At 37.7% G+C, this 17494-nt stretch overlaps 1 protein-coding gene across 1 annotated transcript in view; it reads right to left on the minus strand.

The window, feature by feature from the left end:
* Positions 1 to 347: 347 nt before the first annotated feature.
* BTG4 (BTG anti-proliferation factor 4) overlaps positions 348 to 17494 on the minus strand; it is a 29745-nt gene continuing 12598 nt past the window's right edge. Inside the window, exons 3-4 of the mRNA XM_082476916.1 lie at positions 7378 to 7576; positions 348 to 5982 (exon numbers count right to left, since the gene is read on the minus strand). Of these exons, the coding sequence (XP_082333042.1) occupies positions 5800 to 5982; positions 7378 to 7576 (382 nt within the window). The 3' untranslated portion in view covers positions 348 to 5799. The remainder of the gene's footprint in view (positions 5983 to 7377; positions 7577 to 17494) is intronic.

A 17494-nucleotide genomic window follows, 5' to 3' on the forward strand; every position in this document is an offset into this window, starting at 1 on the left:
CAAATTGGCAAAAATTAAAGACAAAGAAAAATTATCGAAAGCAGCAAGGGAAAAAGGACAAATAACAAACAAGGGAACTCCCATAAGGTTAACAGCTGATTTCTCAGCAGAAACTCTACAAGCCAGAAGGGAGTGGCATGATACACTTAAAGTGATGAAAGGGAGGAACCTACAACCAAGATTACTCTATCCAGCAAGGATCTCATTCAGATTCGATGGAGAAATCAAAAGCTTTACAGACAAGCAAAAGCTAAGAGAATTCAGCACCAGCAAACCAACTCTACAACAAATGATAAAGGAACTTCTCTAAGTGGGAAACACAAGAGAACAAAAGGAACTACAAAAACAAACAAAAACAATTAAGAAAATGGTCATAGGAACATACATATCGATAATTACCTTAAACGTAAATGGATTAAATGCTCCAACCAAAAGAAACAGGCTTGCTGAATGGGTACAAAAACAAGACCCATATATATGCTGTCTACAAGAGACCCACCTCAGACCTAGGGACACATACAGACTGAAAGTGAGGGGATGGAAAAAGATATTCCATGCAAATGGAAATCAAAAGAAAGCTGGAGTAGCAATACTCATATCAGATAAAATAGACTTTAAAATAAAGAATGTTACAACAGACAAGGAAGGACACTACATAATGATCAAGGGATCAATCCAAGAAGAAGATATAACAATTATAAATATATATGCACCCAACATAGGAGCACCTCAATACATAAGGCAACTGCTAACAGCTCTAAAAGAGGAAATCGACAGTAACACAATAACAGTGGGGGACTTTAACACCTCACTTACACCAACGGACAGATCATCCAGACAGAAAATTAATAAGGAAATACAAGCTTTAAATGACACAATAGACCAGATAGATTTAATTGATATTTATAGGACATTACATCCAAAAACAGCAGATTACACTTTCTTCTCAAGTGCGCACAGAACATTCTCCAGGATAGATCACATCTTGGGTCACAAATCAAGCCTCAGTATATTTAAGAAAATTGAAATCATATCAAGCATCTTTTCTGATCACAACGCTATGAGATTAGAAATCAATTACAGGGAAAAAACATAAAACACACACACACAGAGGCTAAATACTACATTACTAAATAGCCAAGAGATCACTGAAGAAATCAAAGATGAAATCAAAAAATACCTAGAGACAAATGACAGTGAAAACACAATGATCAAAAACCTATAGGATGCAGTAAAAGCAATTCTAAGAGGGAAGTTTATAGCAATACAATTCTACCTCAAGAAACAACAAACATCTCAAATACACAATCTAACGATACACCTAAAGGAACAAAGAAAAGGAGAAACTAAGGAAAGAAGAACAAAAAACCTAAAGTTAGTAGAAGGAAAGAAATCATAAATATCAGAGCAGAAAAAAATATAAAAGAGACAAAGAAAACAATAGCAAAGATCAATAAAACTAAAAGCTGGTTCTTTGAGAAGATAAACAAGATTGATAAACCATTAACCAGACTCATCAAGAAAAAGAGGGAGAGGACTCAAATCAATAAAATTAGAAATGAAATAGGAGAAGTTACAACAGACACTGCAGAAATACAAAGCATCCTAAGAGACTACTACAAGCAACTCTATGCCAATAAAGTGGACAACCTGGAAGAAATGGACAAATTCTTAGAAAGGTATAACCTTCCAAGACTGAACCAGGAAGAAATAGAAAATATGAACACACCGATCACAAGTAATGAAATTGAAACTGTGATTAAAATCTCCCAACAAACATAAGTTCAGGACCAGATGGCTTTACAGGTGAATTCTATCAAACATTTACAGAAGAGCTAACACCCATCCTTCTGACACTCTTCCAAAAAATTGCAGAGGAAGGAACACTCCCAAACTCATTCTGTGAGGCCACCATCACCCTGATACCAAAACCAGACAAAGATACTACAAAAAAAGAAAATTACAGACCAATATCACTGATGAATATAGATGCAAAAATCCTCAACAAAATACTAGCAAACAGAATCCGACAACACATTAAAAGGATCATACACCATGATCAAGTGGGATTTATCCCAGGGATGCAAGGATTCTTCAATATATGCAAATCAATCAATGTGATACACCATAATAACAAATTGAAGAATAAAAACCATATGATCATCTCAATAGAGGCAGAAAAAGCTTTTGACAAAATTCAACACCCATTAATGATAAATACTCTCCATAAAGTGGGCATAGAGGGAACCTACCTCAACATAATAAAAGCCATATACGACAAACCCACAGCAAACATCATTCTCAATGGTGAAAAACTGAAAGCATTTCCTCTAAGATCAGGAACGAGACAAGGATGTCCACTCTCACCACTATTATTCAACTTAGTTTTGGAAGTCCTAGCCACGGCAATCAGAGAAGAAAAAGAAATAAAAGGAATACAAATTGGAAAAGAAGTAAAACAGTCACTGTTTGCAGATGACATGATACTATACATAGAGAATCCTAAAGATGCCACCAGAAAACTACTAGAGCTAATCAATGAATTTGGTGAAGCTGAAGGATACAAAATTAATGCACAGAAATCTCTTGCATTCCTATACACTAATGATGAAAAATCTGAAAGAGAAATTAAGGAGACACTCCTATTTACCATTGCAACAAAAAGAATAAAATACCTAGGAATAAACCTACCTAGGGAGACAAAAGAACTGTATGCAGAAAATTATAAGACACTGATGAAAGAAATTAAAGATGATACCAACAGATAGAGAGATATACCATGTTCTTGGATTGGAAGAATCAATACTGTGAAAATGACTATACTACCCAAAGCAATCTACAGATTCAATGCAATCTCTGTCAAATTACCAATGGCATATTTTACAGAACTAGAACAAATAATCTTAAAATTTGTATGGAGACACAAAAGACCCCGAATAGCCAAAGCAGTCTTGAGGGAAAAAAACGGAGCTGGAGGAACCACACCCCCTGACTTCAGACTATACTAGAAAGCTACAGTAATCAAGACAATATGGTACTGGCACAAAAACAGAAACATAGATCAATGGAACAAGATAGAAAGCCCAGAGATAAACCCATGCACCTCTGGTCAACTAATCTATGACAAAGGAGGCAAGGATATGCAATGGAGAAAAGACAGTCTCTTCAATAAGTGGTGCTGGGAAAACTGGACAGCTACATGTAAAAAATGAAATTAGAACACCCCTTAACACCATATACAAAAATAAACTCAAAATGGATTCAAGACATAAGTGTAAGACTGGACACTATAAAACTCTTAGAAGAAAACATAGGAAGAACACTCTTTGACATAAATCACAGCAAGATCTTTTTTATCCACCTCCTAGAGTAATGGAAATAAAAACAAAAATAAACAAATGGGACCTAATGAAACTTCAAAGCTTTTGCACAGCAAAGGAAACTACAAACAAGACAAAAAGACAACCCTCAGAATGGGAGAAAATATTTGCAAATGAATCAATGGACAAAGGATTAATCTCCAAAATATATAAACAGCTCATGCAGCTCAATATTAAAGAAACAAACACCCAATCCAAAAATGGGCAGAAGACCTAAATAGACATTTCTCCAAAGAAGACATACAGATGGCCAAGAAGCACATGAAAAGCTGCTCAACATCACTAATTATTAGGGAAATGCAAATCAAAACTACAATGAGGTATCACCTCACACCAGTTAGAATGGGCATCATCAGAAAATCTACAAACAACAAATGTTGGCGAGGGTGTGGAGAAAAGGGAACCCTCTTGCACTGTTGGTGGGAATGTAAATGATACAACCACTATGGAGAACAGTATGGAGATTCCGTAAAAAACTAAAAATAGAATTACCATATGGCCCAGCAATCCCACTACTGGGCATATACCCAGAGAAAACCATAATTCAAAAAGACACATGCACCCCAATGTTCATTGCAGCACTATTTACAATAGCCAGGTCATGGAAGCAACCTAAATGCCCATCAACAGATGAATGGATAAAGAAGTTGTGGTACATATATACAATAGAATATTACTCAGCCATAAAAAGGAACAAAATTGAGTCATTTGTTGAGACGTGGATGGATCTAAAGACTGTCATACAGAGTGAAGTAAGTCAGAAAGAGAAAAACAAATATCGTATATTAATGCATATATGTGGAACCTAGAAAAATGGTACAGATGAACCAGTTTGCAGGGCAGAAATTGAGACACAGATGTAGAGAGCAAACATATGGACACCAAGGGGGGACAGTGGTTGGGGGTGGGGGGGGGTGGTGGGGGGGTGATGAATTGGGAGATTGGGATTGACATATATACACTGATGTGTATAAAATTGATGACTAATAAGAACCTCCTGTATAAAAAAATGAATAAAATAAAATTAAAAAAAAAAGAAACGTGAATCAAAATAGATTTCACATATAGAAAATATTGATGAGCATTCATTGAATCAGTTGAAATATAGAACTAAGCAAAAACAAGTATTAAGAATAATTATTTCAGGAGAGAACTTAAATGTTAAACCTTGACATTAAAAACGTTGCATATTTGAAAGTTACCAAGAGAGTAAAAACAGTTCTCATCCCCCCCCCAAAAAAGTAACTATTTATGCTGACAGACGTTAACTAGACTTATTGTTGTAATCATTTCACAATGTATACAAATATCAGATCATGCTGTGCACCTGAAACTAATGTTATATGTCAATTATACCTCATTTTGTAAAGTGACATGGAAAATAAGGGCAAAGAGAAAAATGAAGAATGTTAATTTCTGCAGCTTTCATAGTAACAAATAAGCAATACTGTATTTTTTTTTTAAGTTTTAAAGACTGTTCTGGCCTCCTAGTGTTCCTTTTTTTAAACCATAAGAGAAATATTTCAAAAAATAAAATACTCTGTGGGAGAAAATCTTATGACTATTTCAATAACTTTCAGTTTCACTTTAGGTTTTTTATTCTAAGGTCAAGTAAAATTAAATCTAAATATCTATCAAGTAGCTCCCGTAGTATGGTTTTCTTATTAAATTGTCTATATGTCAATTCTTAGATTTGTATGTATATAAAGGATCACTGGAAAAATGGTCACCATTTAATGTTAATAATGGTAATTTCTGGTTGCATGGGAGGGATTTTTATTTCCTTGGTACTATGCTTTTTTCTGCTTCACTTGAATTCTTCATAATGAGATATATCATCCACAAAATGTCATAATTAAGGCTATTATGAGGTTTAGAAATAAGCCTAATTTTTTAAGGGAATGATGTCTTAAAAAGTGGTTTTCAAACAAGCTTTTACTGACCTTATAAAATAGAACAGTAATGGCAGGTAATAAAGTAGAACCTGAATACTATGAGGATCACTCTTCCCTAAATGAAGGTCTACTTTTTTTTTTTTTAATGGCTAATGAAAAACAAGAACTTTTAAAACTTTCTTGCAACAAACTCAACTAAGAAGGTATTAAAAACACAGCACGTTTATTTAAACTGTTACTCTTCATAATGCATTGAATCTTATCACAGGTCAATATCTTCATTCTATTACCTTATTGGGTACAGTCATTAGTGTTATATAAACCTTCATATAAAATTAAAGAATTAAAAGTACAGCTAAGAACACAGTCATGATCTGCATGAGAGGATTCACCATGCACCCTAGTCCCTAATGTGGTTATTTTTTCTGTTTCCTGGGCCTCTTGAGCTTAGACTTGTTTTCATTTCAGAGAAAATAAAGTGGCTCTGCTGAGCTCTACCCCGCGAGGGCCCAGCCGCCGCTGCACTATCGGTGTGTGTTGACCCAGTGGTACCTGTCCACTCGGTGCCCAGCAGCAGGCCTGTGACCCTTAGGGATCTTATGCAATGCATGATAAACATTTCCTAGGAGGCCCATTCGGCCATCACCCATATTCTTTTTGCGGGGGATATGGAACCAAGATTGAAAGGGCTGTTTCAAGTTTTCAACCTGGGGAGAAAAAAAGAAGAAAAAGGGAGCATGGTGATTTTCTGTAAACAAATAAGCCACTTCTAAGGATTAAATATAAACCCATAACTCACAGGTTCAACCTTTCAAAAGCATAGGAAATACAAATGAATAGAAATCAAAGTAGATCATTACCTTTGGAAAGTTGAGTTGCATTGGAGAGTATGAAGTAACTCACTTCATATCTTTTAACAAAATTCTTTAGTCCAACCAAGAATTTTAAAAACAAAAAATTTAAAAATTTATTCAAATTAGTATATATTCCTGTGTTCTCTCCTACCTGATCCCCACCTCGCTCAACCCAAAACTATCTAATCACAATCTCTGGGGTTGAGGTCTAGAAACACCCATCTTAAACATCTCAGATGACCAATATAAATGTTTTGCAGACCACACTTTCAAAGGACATTGTTCTAAAAGAATATAGCTGACTACAGATCTGATCCTTAGATTAAGAAGATCTCTCTAAGCATAAAAATAGAATTAAGGGCAAACATTTTACTACATAATTTTAAACTTTACATATAGAACTAAATATGAACTACATATATAGTTTAGAAAACTAAACAAGCTAGGGGAAAAAAGTTTGCCAGTAATATGACAAGGGGTTAAAATATTTCTAACCTTTGAAAAGCCTTTAATAACACAGTAGGACCTCAAATGATAAATGGGTGAAGGAGAAAAAATTCATAAGACAGTAAGTACCTACAACATTTAGGTACATGGAGTTTTTGTTTTAATGTTTAATTTAATTAATAAAAATGATATTTTTCAATGAGAATACCCAATTTTAGGGAAAATGATAAACACTTTCACATAGAGCTGGTAAGACTACAAACAAAGACATCTTTCTAGAAGGTACTTTGTCCTGTGGTAAGAACTCATAAAATATCCATACCCAATGACCCAGTAATTACATGTCTGAGAATCAGATCTCTAGAAATAACTTAGAATTCTGACATCTCTGTAAAAATTAGTTTTTTTAATATCACAACAATGTGAAAACAACCTAGATGTCTTCCAATAATACATTAGCTAAATAAATTATAAGGGAAGCAAATGATTTAAAATGTAAAATATTTAAATTGCTTTAATGTGTCAATACATAAGTGATTAAGAAAACAAATTTACATACATACAAATGGTCAGAGATTCTCCCTAAATCAGTGAGCACTCAGCCAAGTAGGGGTATAAAGAGAGAGAAGGAAGAAAAAAAGACAGAAAAGGTTTTGCCAGAATATTATTATTGTGATTTTAATCTTTATAATCTTTCCATATTTTCCAATTATTTGTTTCTTTGCTTTTACAGTGAGCATACTCTTTTTAGAATTAGAGTAGAAAAAAAAATGTACAGAGAAGAAATGGAGAACACTTTACCTGATAAATACTCTTTGGATTGCTGACTTTAGGAATTATCTGAGGTTCTTTGTTACAACTTTCTTCATCAGAGGAAGTGCCAGAGGAGTAGTCTAACGTGGCTCTATTAACAGCATCACTGATTTGTTGGGATAATTCCCATTCCTCCCATCTGTCTTTGAAAGAAGCAATTGTAAATGGATGATTTTTCTCACCATACCTAAGTAGGAAAGGAAAATAAAGCATTCATTAGGGATTCAAATTCTCACAGGTTTTATCTCTAATCTTTTCTGGAAACAACTCAGTAATTTACAAGAAGAGTTACTTTAAAAAAAAGAAAACAAATTCTGAGAGCTTGGCCAAGATAGTGGAGTAGGAAGACACTAAGCCTACCTCCTCTCATGGGCACACCAAGATTACAACTATTTAGAGAGCAAGTATTGATGAGAGACCGGAATCTAGCAGAAAAGATCTTCTACAACTAAAGTTATAGAGAAGGAACCACAATGAGACCAGTAAGAGGGGCAGAGTCATGGTATAGGTCAGACCCATACCCCTGGGTGGGCAACACACAAGTGGGGGGCTAATTACAGTTGTAGAGGTTCTCCCGAAGAAGCAATGGGTCTGAGCCCCACATGGAGCTTTCCAGACCAGGGATCCTGTACCAGGAAGATGAGCCCCCAGAATGCTTGGCTTTGAAGGCCAGTGGGGCTGACTTTAGGAAAGTCAGAGGGCTGTGGGAAATAGAGATGCCACTCGTAAAGGGACCACACAAAATCTCCAGGACCCAGGGCAGAAGCAGTAACTTGAAAGGAGCCTGGGTCAGACCCACCAGCTGATCTTGGAGAGCCTCCTGGAGAGGCAGGGGGCAACTTGAGCTCATCCTGGGGACACAGACACTGGCAGCAACCATTTTGGGGAGCTTGTTCTACCACGTGGACATTCGTGCTGGCAAGCGCCATTTTGAAATCCTCCCTCTAGCTTATTAGCACCAGGACCCAGACCCGCCCATCAGCCCATCAGCCCATCAGCACCAGTGCTGAGATGCCTCAGGCCAAGCAACTAGCCAGGTGGGAAAACAGCCCCACCTACTAGCAGGCAAATGGCCTTAAGACCCCCTGAACCCACAGCTGCCCCAGGAAGCAGCACTGTCCAACAGAGGGCCCAGGGCCTGGCCCCACACACTAGTGCACCAGCACTAGCCCCAGGACCCACAGGGCCCTGCAGGCAGAGACCCCAGGACCTAGCTCTGCCTACCAGTGGGAAGTAATCGGCCCTAGGATGCCCTGGACCCTGCCCCCACCACCAATGAGCCAGCACTAGCCTAGGGAGGAACCTCACCCATCAGTGGACATCCTCAAGACCCCTGGGCCCTGGCCTCACCCACAAGTGGGCAGGCACCAGCCCCAGGACCACCATAACCCCACAGCCTGCCATGGCAAGACCCAGCCCACCCACCAGCAGGCTAACATCAGCTCCAAGATCACCTAGGCCCAGGCCCCATCTACCAACAGGCCAACACTAGCTCTGAGACAACTTGGGTCCCTCAGCCAGCCATTCAGGGGTACAGCCCCACCTACCAGCAAGCCAAAACAACCTTTGGGACACCCCAGACCCTGTAGCCAGCTATGTCAGGGAGCTGCCCCACTCCCCAGCAGGCCTACACCAGCTAACTCTAGGACCCAAAGGCCCTGCAGCCAGAAATCTCAGGACTCAGCCCTAGTGAGCCAGTGAGCCAACACTAGCCCCAGCACCCTCTCAACCACAGCCTGACCCCCTGGCAGGCCAAAACCAGCTCCAGGAAACCATGAACCCCCTCAGCCAGCCACACTGGGATCCAGCCCCATTCACCAATGGGCCAGCACCAACTCTGAGACACTCCAGAATGCACAACCAGTTGTATCAGGAACCAACCCTGCCCACCAGCAGGCTGACACTAGAACTGGAAACCTCAGCCCCACAACCACCAAGGCCAGAACCCAGCTCTGCCCATCAGTGAGCCAGCACTAGCCCCGGGACCCCCTTCCCCATGGTTCCGCAGTCAGCTGCCTCATGACCCAACCCCACAACCAGCAGCTGGCAGCCTCCATACAAGGCAGGGCCTGGCAACCAATCAGATCAGGAACCAGCCCCACCTACTAGACCACCAACAGTAGTCAGTCCACCACAACATAAGGACCCACACAGCCCACATAGGGGGCACCCCTAGAGCATATAGCTCTGGTGACCGGAGGGGAGTGCACTGCTGGGATGCACAGGATGTCTCCTACAAAAGGCTACTTCTCCAAAGCCAGGAAATGTTATCAACCAACCAGATACATAGAAATAAAAACAAATTAGGCAAAATGAGGAAACAGAGGAGCATGTTCCAAATGAAGGAACAGGATAAAACCCCAGAAGAAGAATTAAGTGGAGAAAGGCAATCTACCCAATAAAGAGTTGAAGGTAATGATCATAAAGATGAACAAAGAACTTGGGAGAAGAATGGAGGGAAATAGTGAGAAGTTAAACAAAGAGTTAGAAGATAGAGAAGAACAAAGCAGAACTGGAGATTACAGTAAATGAAGTGAAAATACACGAGAAGGAATCAACAGTAGATTAGATGATACAGAGGAACAGATCAGTGAGCTGGAAGACAGAGTAATAGAAGTCACTGAAGCTGAAACAGAAAAAAAGAATAAAAAGAAATTAGAATATTTTAAGAGATCTCTGGAACACCACCAAGCATGCTAACATTTGCATTATAGGGATCCTAGAAGGAGAAGAGAAAAAGGGTCAGAGAATATATTTGAAGACATAATAGCTGAAAACTTCCCTACCTGGCAGAGGAAACAGATATCCAGGTCCAGGAAACACAGAGAGCCTCAAACAGGATCAACCCAAGGAGGACCACAGCAAGATACATTGTAATTAAAATGGCAAAAATTAAAGATAAAGAAAAGATATTAAAAGCAAGGGAAAAGCAACAAGTTGCATATAAGGGGACTCCCCATAAAGCTATCAGCTGACTTTTCAGCAGAAACTCTGCAGGTCAGAAGGGTGTGTTGCAGTATATTTAAAGTGATGAAATGAAAAACCTATAGCCAAGAATATTCTACTTGGCAAGGCTTACCCTCAGATTTGAAAGAGAGATCAAAAGTTTTACAGATAAGCAAAAGCTAAAAGAGTCCAGCATCACCAAAGCAGCTTTACAAGAAATGTTAAAAGGGGCTTTGCTAAGCAAAAAAGAAAAACCACAACTAGAAACATGAAAATTATGAAAGGTAAGCTCATTGGTAAAGGCAAAATATACAATAAAGGCAGTAAGATCAACCACATACAAAGCTAATAGGAAGGTTAAAAGACAAAAGTAGTAAAATTGCCTAGATCTGCAATAAGTAGTTAAGGGATACACAAAACAATTAGATGGAAACTATGATGTCAAAAAACAGTAATCATGAGGGGGGAGGAGTAAAAATGCAGGGTTGTTAAAATGCATTTGAAATTAAGAGATCAGCAACTTAAATAATCACATATGTAGATTGCTATATATAAACCTCATGGTAACCAAAAATTAAAATCCATAATAGATACACAAAAAACAGAAAGAAATTTGAACATAACACTAAAGATAGTCATCAAATAATAAAGGAAGAGAGAAAAGAAGAAAGGAACAAAATACCTACAAAAACACCACCAAAACAATTAGTAAACTGGCTATAAGTACATATCAATCAATAATTACGTTAAATGTAACTGGAATAAACGTTCTAATCAAAAGACATAGAGTGAGTGAAGATACAAAAACAATACTCATATATTTGCTGTCTACAAGAAACTCACTTCATATCTAAAGACACACATACACTGAAAGTGAGAGGACAGAAAAAGGTATACCATGGAAATAAGAAATGAAAAGAAAGCCAGGGTAGCAATACTTACACCAGACAAAGTAGACTCTAAGACAAAGTAGACTTTAAAACAAAAACTGTAACAAGAGACAAAGAAGGACATTACATAATGATCAAGGGATCAATCCAAGAAGAAGGTATAACAGTTGTAAATATATATGTACCCAACATAGGAGCACCTAAATATGTAAAGTTAATATTAACAGAGATAAAGGGACAACTTAACAGTAACACAATAATAGTAGGGGACTTTAACTCCCCACTTATATCAATGGACAGATCATCCAGACAGAAAATCAGGAAGGAAACACTAGCCTTAAATGACACAGTAGACCAAATGGACCTAACAGATATCTACAGGGCATTCCATCCAAAAGCAGCAGAATACACATTCTTTTCAAGTGTACATGGAACATTCTCCAGGACAAATCACATGCTAGGCCACAAATCAATTCTCAGTACATTTAAGTAGACTAAAATCATATTGAGCATCTTTTCTGACCACAATGCTGCAAAACTAGAAATCACTATAAGAAAACTGCAAAAAAAAACCCACAAACATGTAAAGGCTAAACAATATAAACTAAACAACCAATGGATCATTGAAGAAATCAAAGAGGAAATCAAAAAATACCTGGAGACAAATGAAAACAAAAACACAATGATCCAAAAATCTATGGGATGCAGCAAAAGTAGTTCTAAGAGGGAAGTTTATAGTGATACAAGCCTACCTTGGGAAACAAAAGTCTCAAACAGACTAACCTTACACCTAAAGAAACTAGAAGAAGACAAATAAAGTCCAAAGTTGGTAGAAGGAAAGAAATTATAAATATCAGAGCAGAAATGAAATAGAGACAAAAAACAAACAAACAAAAAAAGATCAATGAAACTAAGAGGTGGTTCTTGAAAAGATAAACAAAATTGATAAACCTTTAGCCAGACTCATCAAGAGAAAAAGAGAGGGCCCAAATCAATAAAATCAGAAATAAAAAAGAAGTTACAAACAAAAAAAAATCACAAGATATTACTATGAATAACCATACGCAAATAAAATGGACAACCTGGAAGAAATGGACAAATTCCTAGAACTGTACACTCTCCCAAGACTGAACCAGGCTGAAATAGAAAACATGAACAGACCAATTATCAGTAAAGAAATTGAATTAATAATGGAAAAAAAAAACAACTCCCAACAAACAAAATTCCAGGACCAGACTGCTTTACAGGTGAGTTCTAGCAAACATTCAGAGAAGAGTGAACACCTATCCTCCTCAAACTCTTCCAAAAAATTGCAGAGGAAGGAACACTTCCAAACTCATTCTATGAGGCCACAACACCCTGATACCAAAACCAGACAAAGATATCACAGAAAAAAACTACAGGCCAGTATCGTTGATGAACATAGATGCAAAAATCCTCAGCAAAATATTAGAGAATCAAATCCAACAATACATTAAAAGGATCATACACCATGTCAAGTGGGATTTATCCCAGGAATGCAAGGATGGTTCAATAACCGCAAATCAATGCAATACATCACATTAACAAGTTGAATAAAAGATCCTATTATCATCTCAATAGATGCACAAAAATCTTTTGACACTATTCAACATTCATTTATAATAAAAACTCTCCACAAAGTGGGTATAGAGAGAACATCTCTCAACATAACAAAGGCCATATATGGTAAGTCCACAGCTAACATCATACTCATGATAAAAAGCTGACAGCATTTCCTCTAAGATCAGAACAAGACAAAGATACCGACTCTCACCTCTTTTATTCAACATAGTATTCAAAACTCTAGACACAGCAATCCGACAAGAAAAGAAAAAGAAAAAGAAAAGGAATCCAAATTGGAAAGGAAGAAGTAAAACTGTCACTGTTTGGAGATGACATGATAGTATACATAGAAAATCCTAAAGACACCACCAGAAAACAATTTGGTAAAATTGCAGAATACAAAATTAGTATACAGAAATTTGTTGCAGAAATCTGTTACATTTCTACACACTAACAATGAACTATCAGAAAGAAATTAAGAAAACAATCTCATTTACCATCACATCAAAAAGAATAAAATACCTAAGAATAAATCTAACTAAGGAGGTAAAAAGACCTGTACTCAGAAATTTATAAAACACTGATGAAAGAAACTGAAGACAAAAAGAGATGGAAAGACATACCATGTTCATGGATTGGAAGAATTAATATTGTTAAAATAACCATACTACCCAAGGCGATCTACAGATTCAGTGCTATCCCTATCAAAATACTAATGGCATTTTTCACAGAACTATAGCAAATAATTCTAAGATTTGTATGAAAACACAAAAGACCCCAAATAGCCAAAGCAATCTTGAGAAAGAACAGAGCTGGAGGTATCAAGCTCCTGCACTTCAGCCTATACTACAAAACTCTGGTAATCAAAACAGTATGATACTGGCACAAAAATAGACACATAGATCAGTGGAAGAGAATAGAGAGCCCAGAAATAAACCCATGCACCTATGGTTAATTAATCTATAACAGAGAGGCAAGAATATACAATGGGGAAAAGACATTCTCTTCAATAAGTGGTGCTGGGACAACAGGGCAGCTACAAGTAGAGAATGAAATTAGAACAGTTTCTTACACCATATAAAGAATAAACTCAAAATGGATTAAAGACCTATATGTTAGACTGCAAATGATATAAACTCCTAGAGGAAAACATAGGCAGAACCCTGATATAAATTGTAGTAATATTTTTTTTTGGATCTGTCTCCTAAGGCAAAGAAAACAAAAACGAAAATAAACAAATGGGACCTAATGAAACTTCAAAGCCTTTGCACAACAAAGGAAACCATCAAGAAAGCAAAAAGATAACCTACTGAATGGAAGAAAATATTTACAAGTAACATAACTGACAAGGGATTAATATCCACAATATATAGACGGCTCATACAACTCAATATGGAAAAAAAAACAACAAACAAACAACCCAGTCAAAAAATGGACAGATCGGATTGGTTCAAGATGGCGGAGTAGAAGGACGTGCTCTCACTCCCTCTTGCGAGAGCACCGGAATCACAACTAACTGCTGAACAATCATCAAAAGGAAGACACTGGAACTCACCAAAAAAGATACCCCACATCCAAAGACAAAGGAGGAGCCACAATGATATGGTAGGAGGGGCGCAATCACAATAAAATTAAATCCCATAACTACTGGGTGGGTGACTCACAAACTGAAGAACACTTATACTACAGAATTCCACCTACTAGAGTGAAGGCTGTGAGCCCAACGTCAGGCTTCCCAACCTGGGCGTCCAGCAATGGGAGGAGGAATTCCTAGAGAATCAGATTTTGAAGGCTAGCGGGATTTCATTGCAGGACTTCGACAGGACTGGGGGAAACAGAGACTTCACTCTTGGAGGGCACACAGAAAGTAGTGTGTGCATCGGGACCCAGGAGAAGGAGCAGTGACCCCATAGGAGACTGAACAAGACCTACCTGCTAGTGTTGGAGGGTCTCCTGCAGAGGCAGGGGGTGGCTGTGTCTCACCGTGAGGACAAGGACATTGGCAGCAGAAGTTCTAGGAATTACTCCTTGTTGTGAGCCCTCCCAGAGTCTTCCATTAGCCTCACCAAAGAGCCCAGGTAGGCTCCAGTGCTGGGTCACCTCAGGCCAAACACCCAACAGGGAGGAAACCCAGCCCCACCCATCAGCAGACAAGCAGATTAAAGTTTTACTGAGCTCTGCCCACCAGAGCAACAGCCAGCTCTACCCACCACCAGTCCCTCCCATCAGGAAACTTGCACAAGCCTCTTAGATAGCCTCATCCACCAGAGGGCAGACAGCAGAAGCAAGAAGAACTACAATCCTGCAGCCTGTGGAACAAAAACCACATTCACAGAAAGACAGACAAGATGAAAAGCCAGAGGGCTATGTACGAGATGAAGGAACAAGATAAAACCCCAGAAAAACAACTCAATGAAGTGGAGATAGGCAACATTCCAGAAAAAGAATTCAGAATAATGATAGTGAAAATGATCCAGGACCTTGGAAAAAGAGTGGAGGCAAAGATTGAGAAGATGCAAGAAATGTTTAACAAAGACCTAGAAGAATTAAAGAACACACACACACAGAGGACCAATACAATAAGTGAAAAGAAAAATACACTAGAAGGAATCAATAGGAGAATAACTGAGGCAGAAGAACAGATAAGTGACCTGGAAGACAGAATGGTGAAATTCACTGCTGCAGAACAAAATAAAGAAAAAAGAATGAAAAGAAATGAAGACAGCCTAAGAGACCTCTGGGACAACATTAAACACAAAACATTTGCATTATAGGGATCCCAGAAGGAGAAGAGAGAGAGAGAAAGGATCCTAGAAAATATTAGAAGAGATTATAGTCGAAAACTTCCCTAACATGGGAAAGGAAATAGCCACCCAAGTCCAGGAAGCGCAGAGACTCCCATACAGGATAAACCCAAGGAGAAACACACTGAGATACAACATAACCAAATTGGCAAAAATTAAAGACAAAGAAAAATTATTGAAAGCAGCAAGGGAAAAAGGACAAATAACATACAAGGGAACTCCCATAAAGTTAACAGCTGATTTCTCAGCAGAAACTCTACAAGCCAGAAGGGAGTGGCAAGACATATTTAAAGTGATGAAAGGGAAGAACCTACAACCAAGATTACTCTACCCAGTAAAGATCTCATTCAGATTTGATGGAGAAATCAAAAGCTTTACAGACAAGCAAAAGCTAAGAGAATTCAGCACAACCAAACCAGCTCTACAACAAAAGCTAAAGGAACTTCTCTAAGTGGGAAACACAAGAGAAGAAAAGGAACTACAAAAACAAACACAAAACAATTAAGAAAATGGTCATAGGAACATACATATCGATAATTACCTTAAATGTGAATGGATTAAATGCTCCAACCAAAAGAAACAGGCTTGCTGAATGGGTACAAAAACAAGACCCATATATATGCTGTCTACAAGAGACCCACCTCAGACCTAGGGACACATAGAGACTGAAAGTGAGGGGATGGAAAAAGATATTCCATGCAAATGGAAATCAAAAGAAAGCTGGAGTAGCAATACTCATATCAGATAAAATAGACTTTAAAATAAAGACTGTTACAAGAGACAAGGAAGGACACTACATAATGATCAAGGGATCAATCCAAAAAGAGGATATAATAATTATAAATATATGTTCACCCAACATAGGAGCACCTCAATACATAAGGCAACTGCTAACAGCTCTAAAAGAGGAAATCGACAGTAACACAATAACAGTGGGGGACTTTAACACCTCACTTACACCAACGGACAGATCATCCAAACAGAAAATTAATAAGGAAACACAAGCTTTAAAAGACACAATAGACCAGATAGATTTAATTGATATTTATAGGACATTACATCCAAAAAACAGCAGATTACACTTTCTTCTCAAGTGTACATGGAACATTCTCCAGGATAGATCACATCTTGGGTCACAAATCAAGCCTCAGTATATTTAAGAAAATTGAAATCATATCAAGCATCTTTTCTGATCACAACGCTATGAGATTAGAAATCAATTACAGGGAAAAAACATAAAACACACACACACGGAGGCTAAACACTACGTTACTAAATAGCCAAGAGATCACTGAAGAAATCAAAGATGAACTAAAAAACTACCTAGAGACAAATGACAGTGAAAACACGATGATCGAAAACCTATGGGATGCAGCAAAAGCAATTCTAAGAGGGAAGTTTATAGCAATACAATTCTACCTCAAGAAACAACAAACATCTCAAATACACAATCTAACGATACACCTAAAGGAACTAAGAAAAGGAGAAACTAAGGAAAGAAGAACAAAATACCTAAAGTTAGTTGAAGGAAAGAAATCATAAATATCAGAGCAGAAAAAAACGAAAAAGAGACAAAGAAAACAATAGCAAAGATCAATAAAACTAAAAGCTGTTTCTTTGAGAAGACATAAAAGATTGATAAACCATTAGCCAGACTCATCAAGAAAAAGAGGGAGAGGACTCAAATCAATAAAATTAGAAATGAAAAAGGAGAAGTTACAACAGACACAGCAGAAATACAAAGCATCCTAAGAGACTACTACAAGCAACTCTATGCCAATAAAATGGACAATGGGAAGAAATGGACAAATTCTTAGAAAGGTATAACCTTCCAAGACTGAACCAGGAAGAAATAGAAAATATGAACAGACAAATCACAAG

This window comes from Balaenoptera physalus (genome assembly GCF_965194825.1).
Source record: "Balaenoptera physalus genome assembly, chromosome: 10".
Classification (NCBI taxonomy): Eukaryota; Metazoa; Chordata; class Mammalia; order Artiodactyla; family Balaenopteridae; genus Balaenoptera; species Balaenoptera physalus.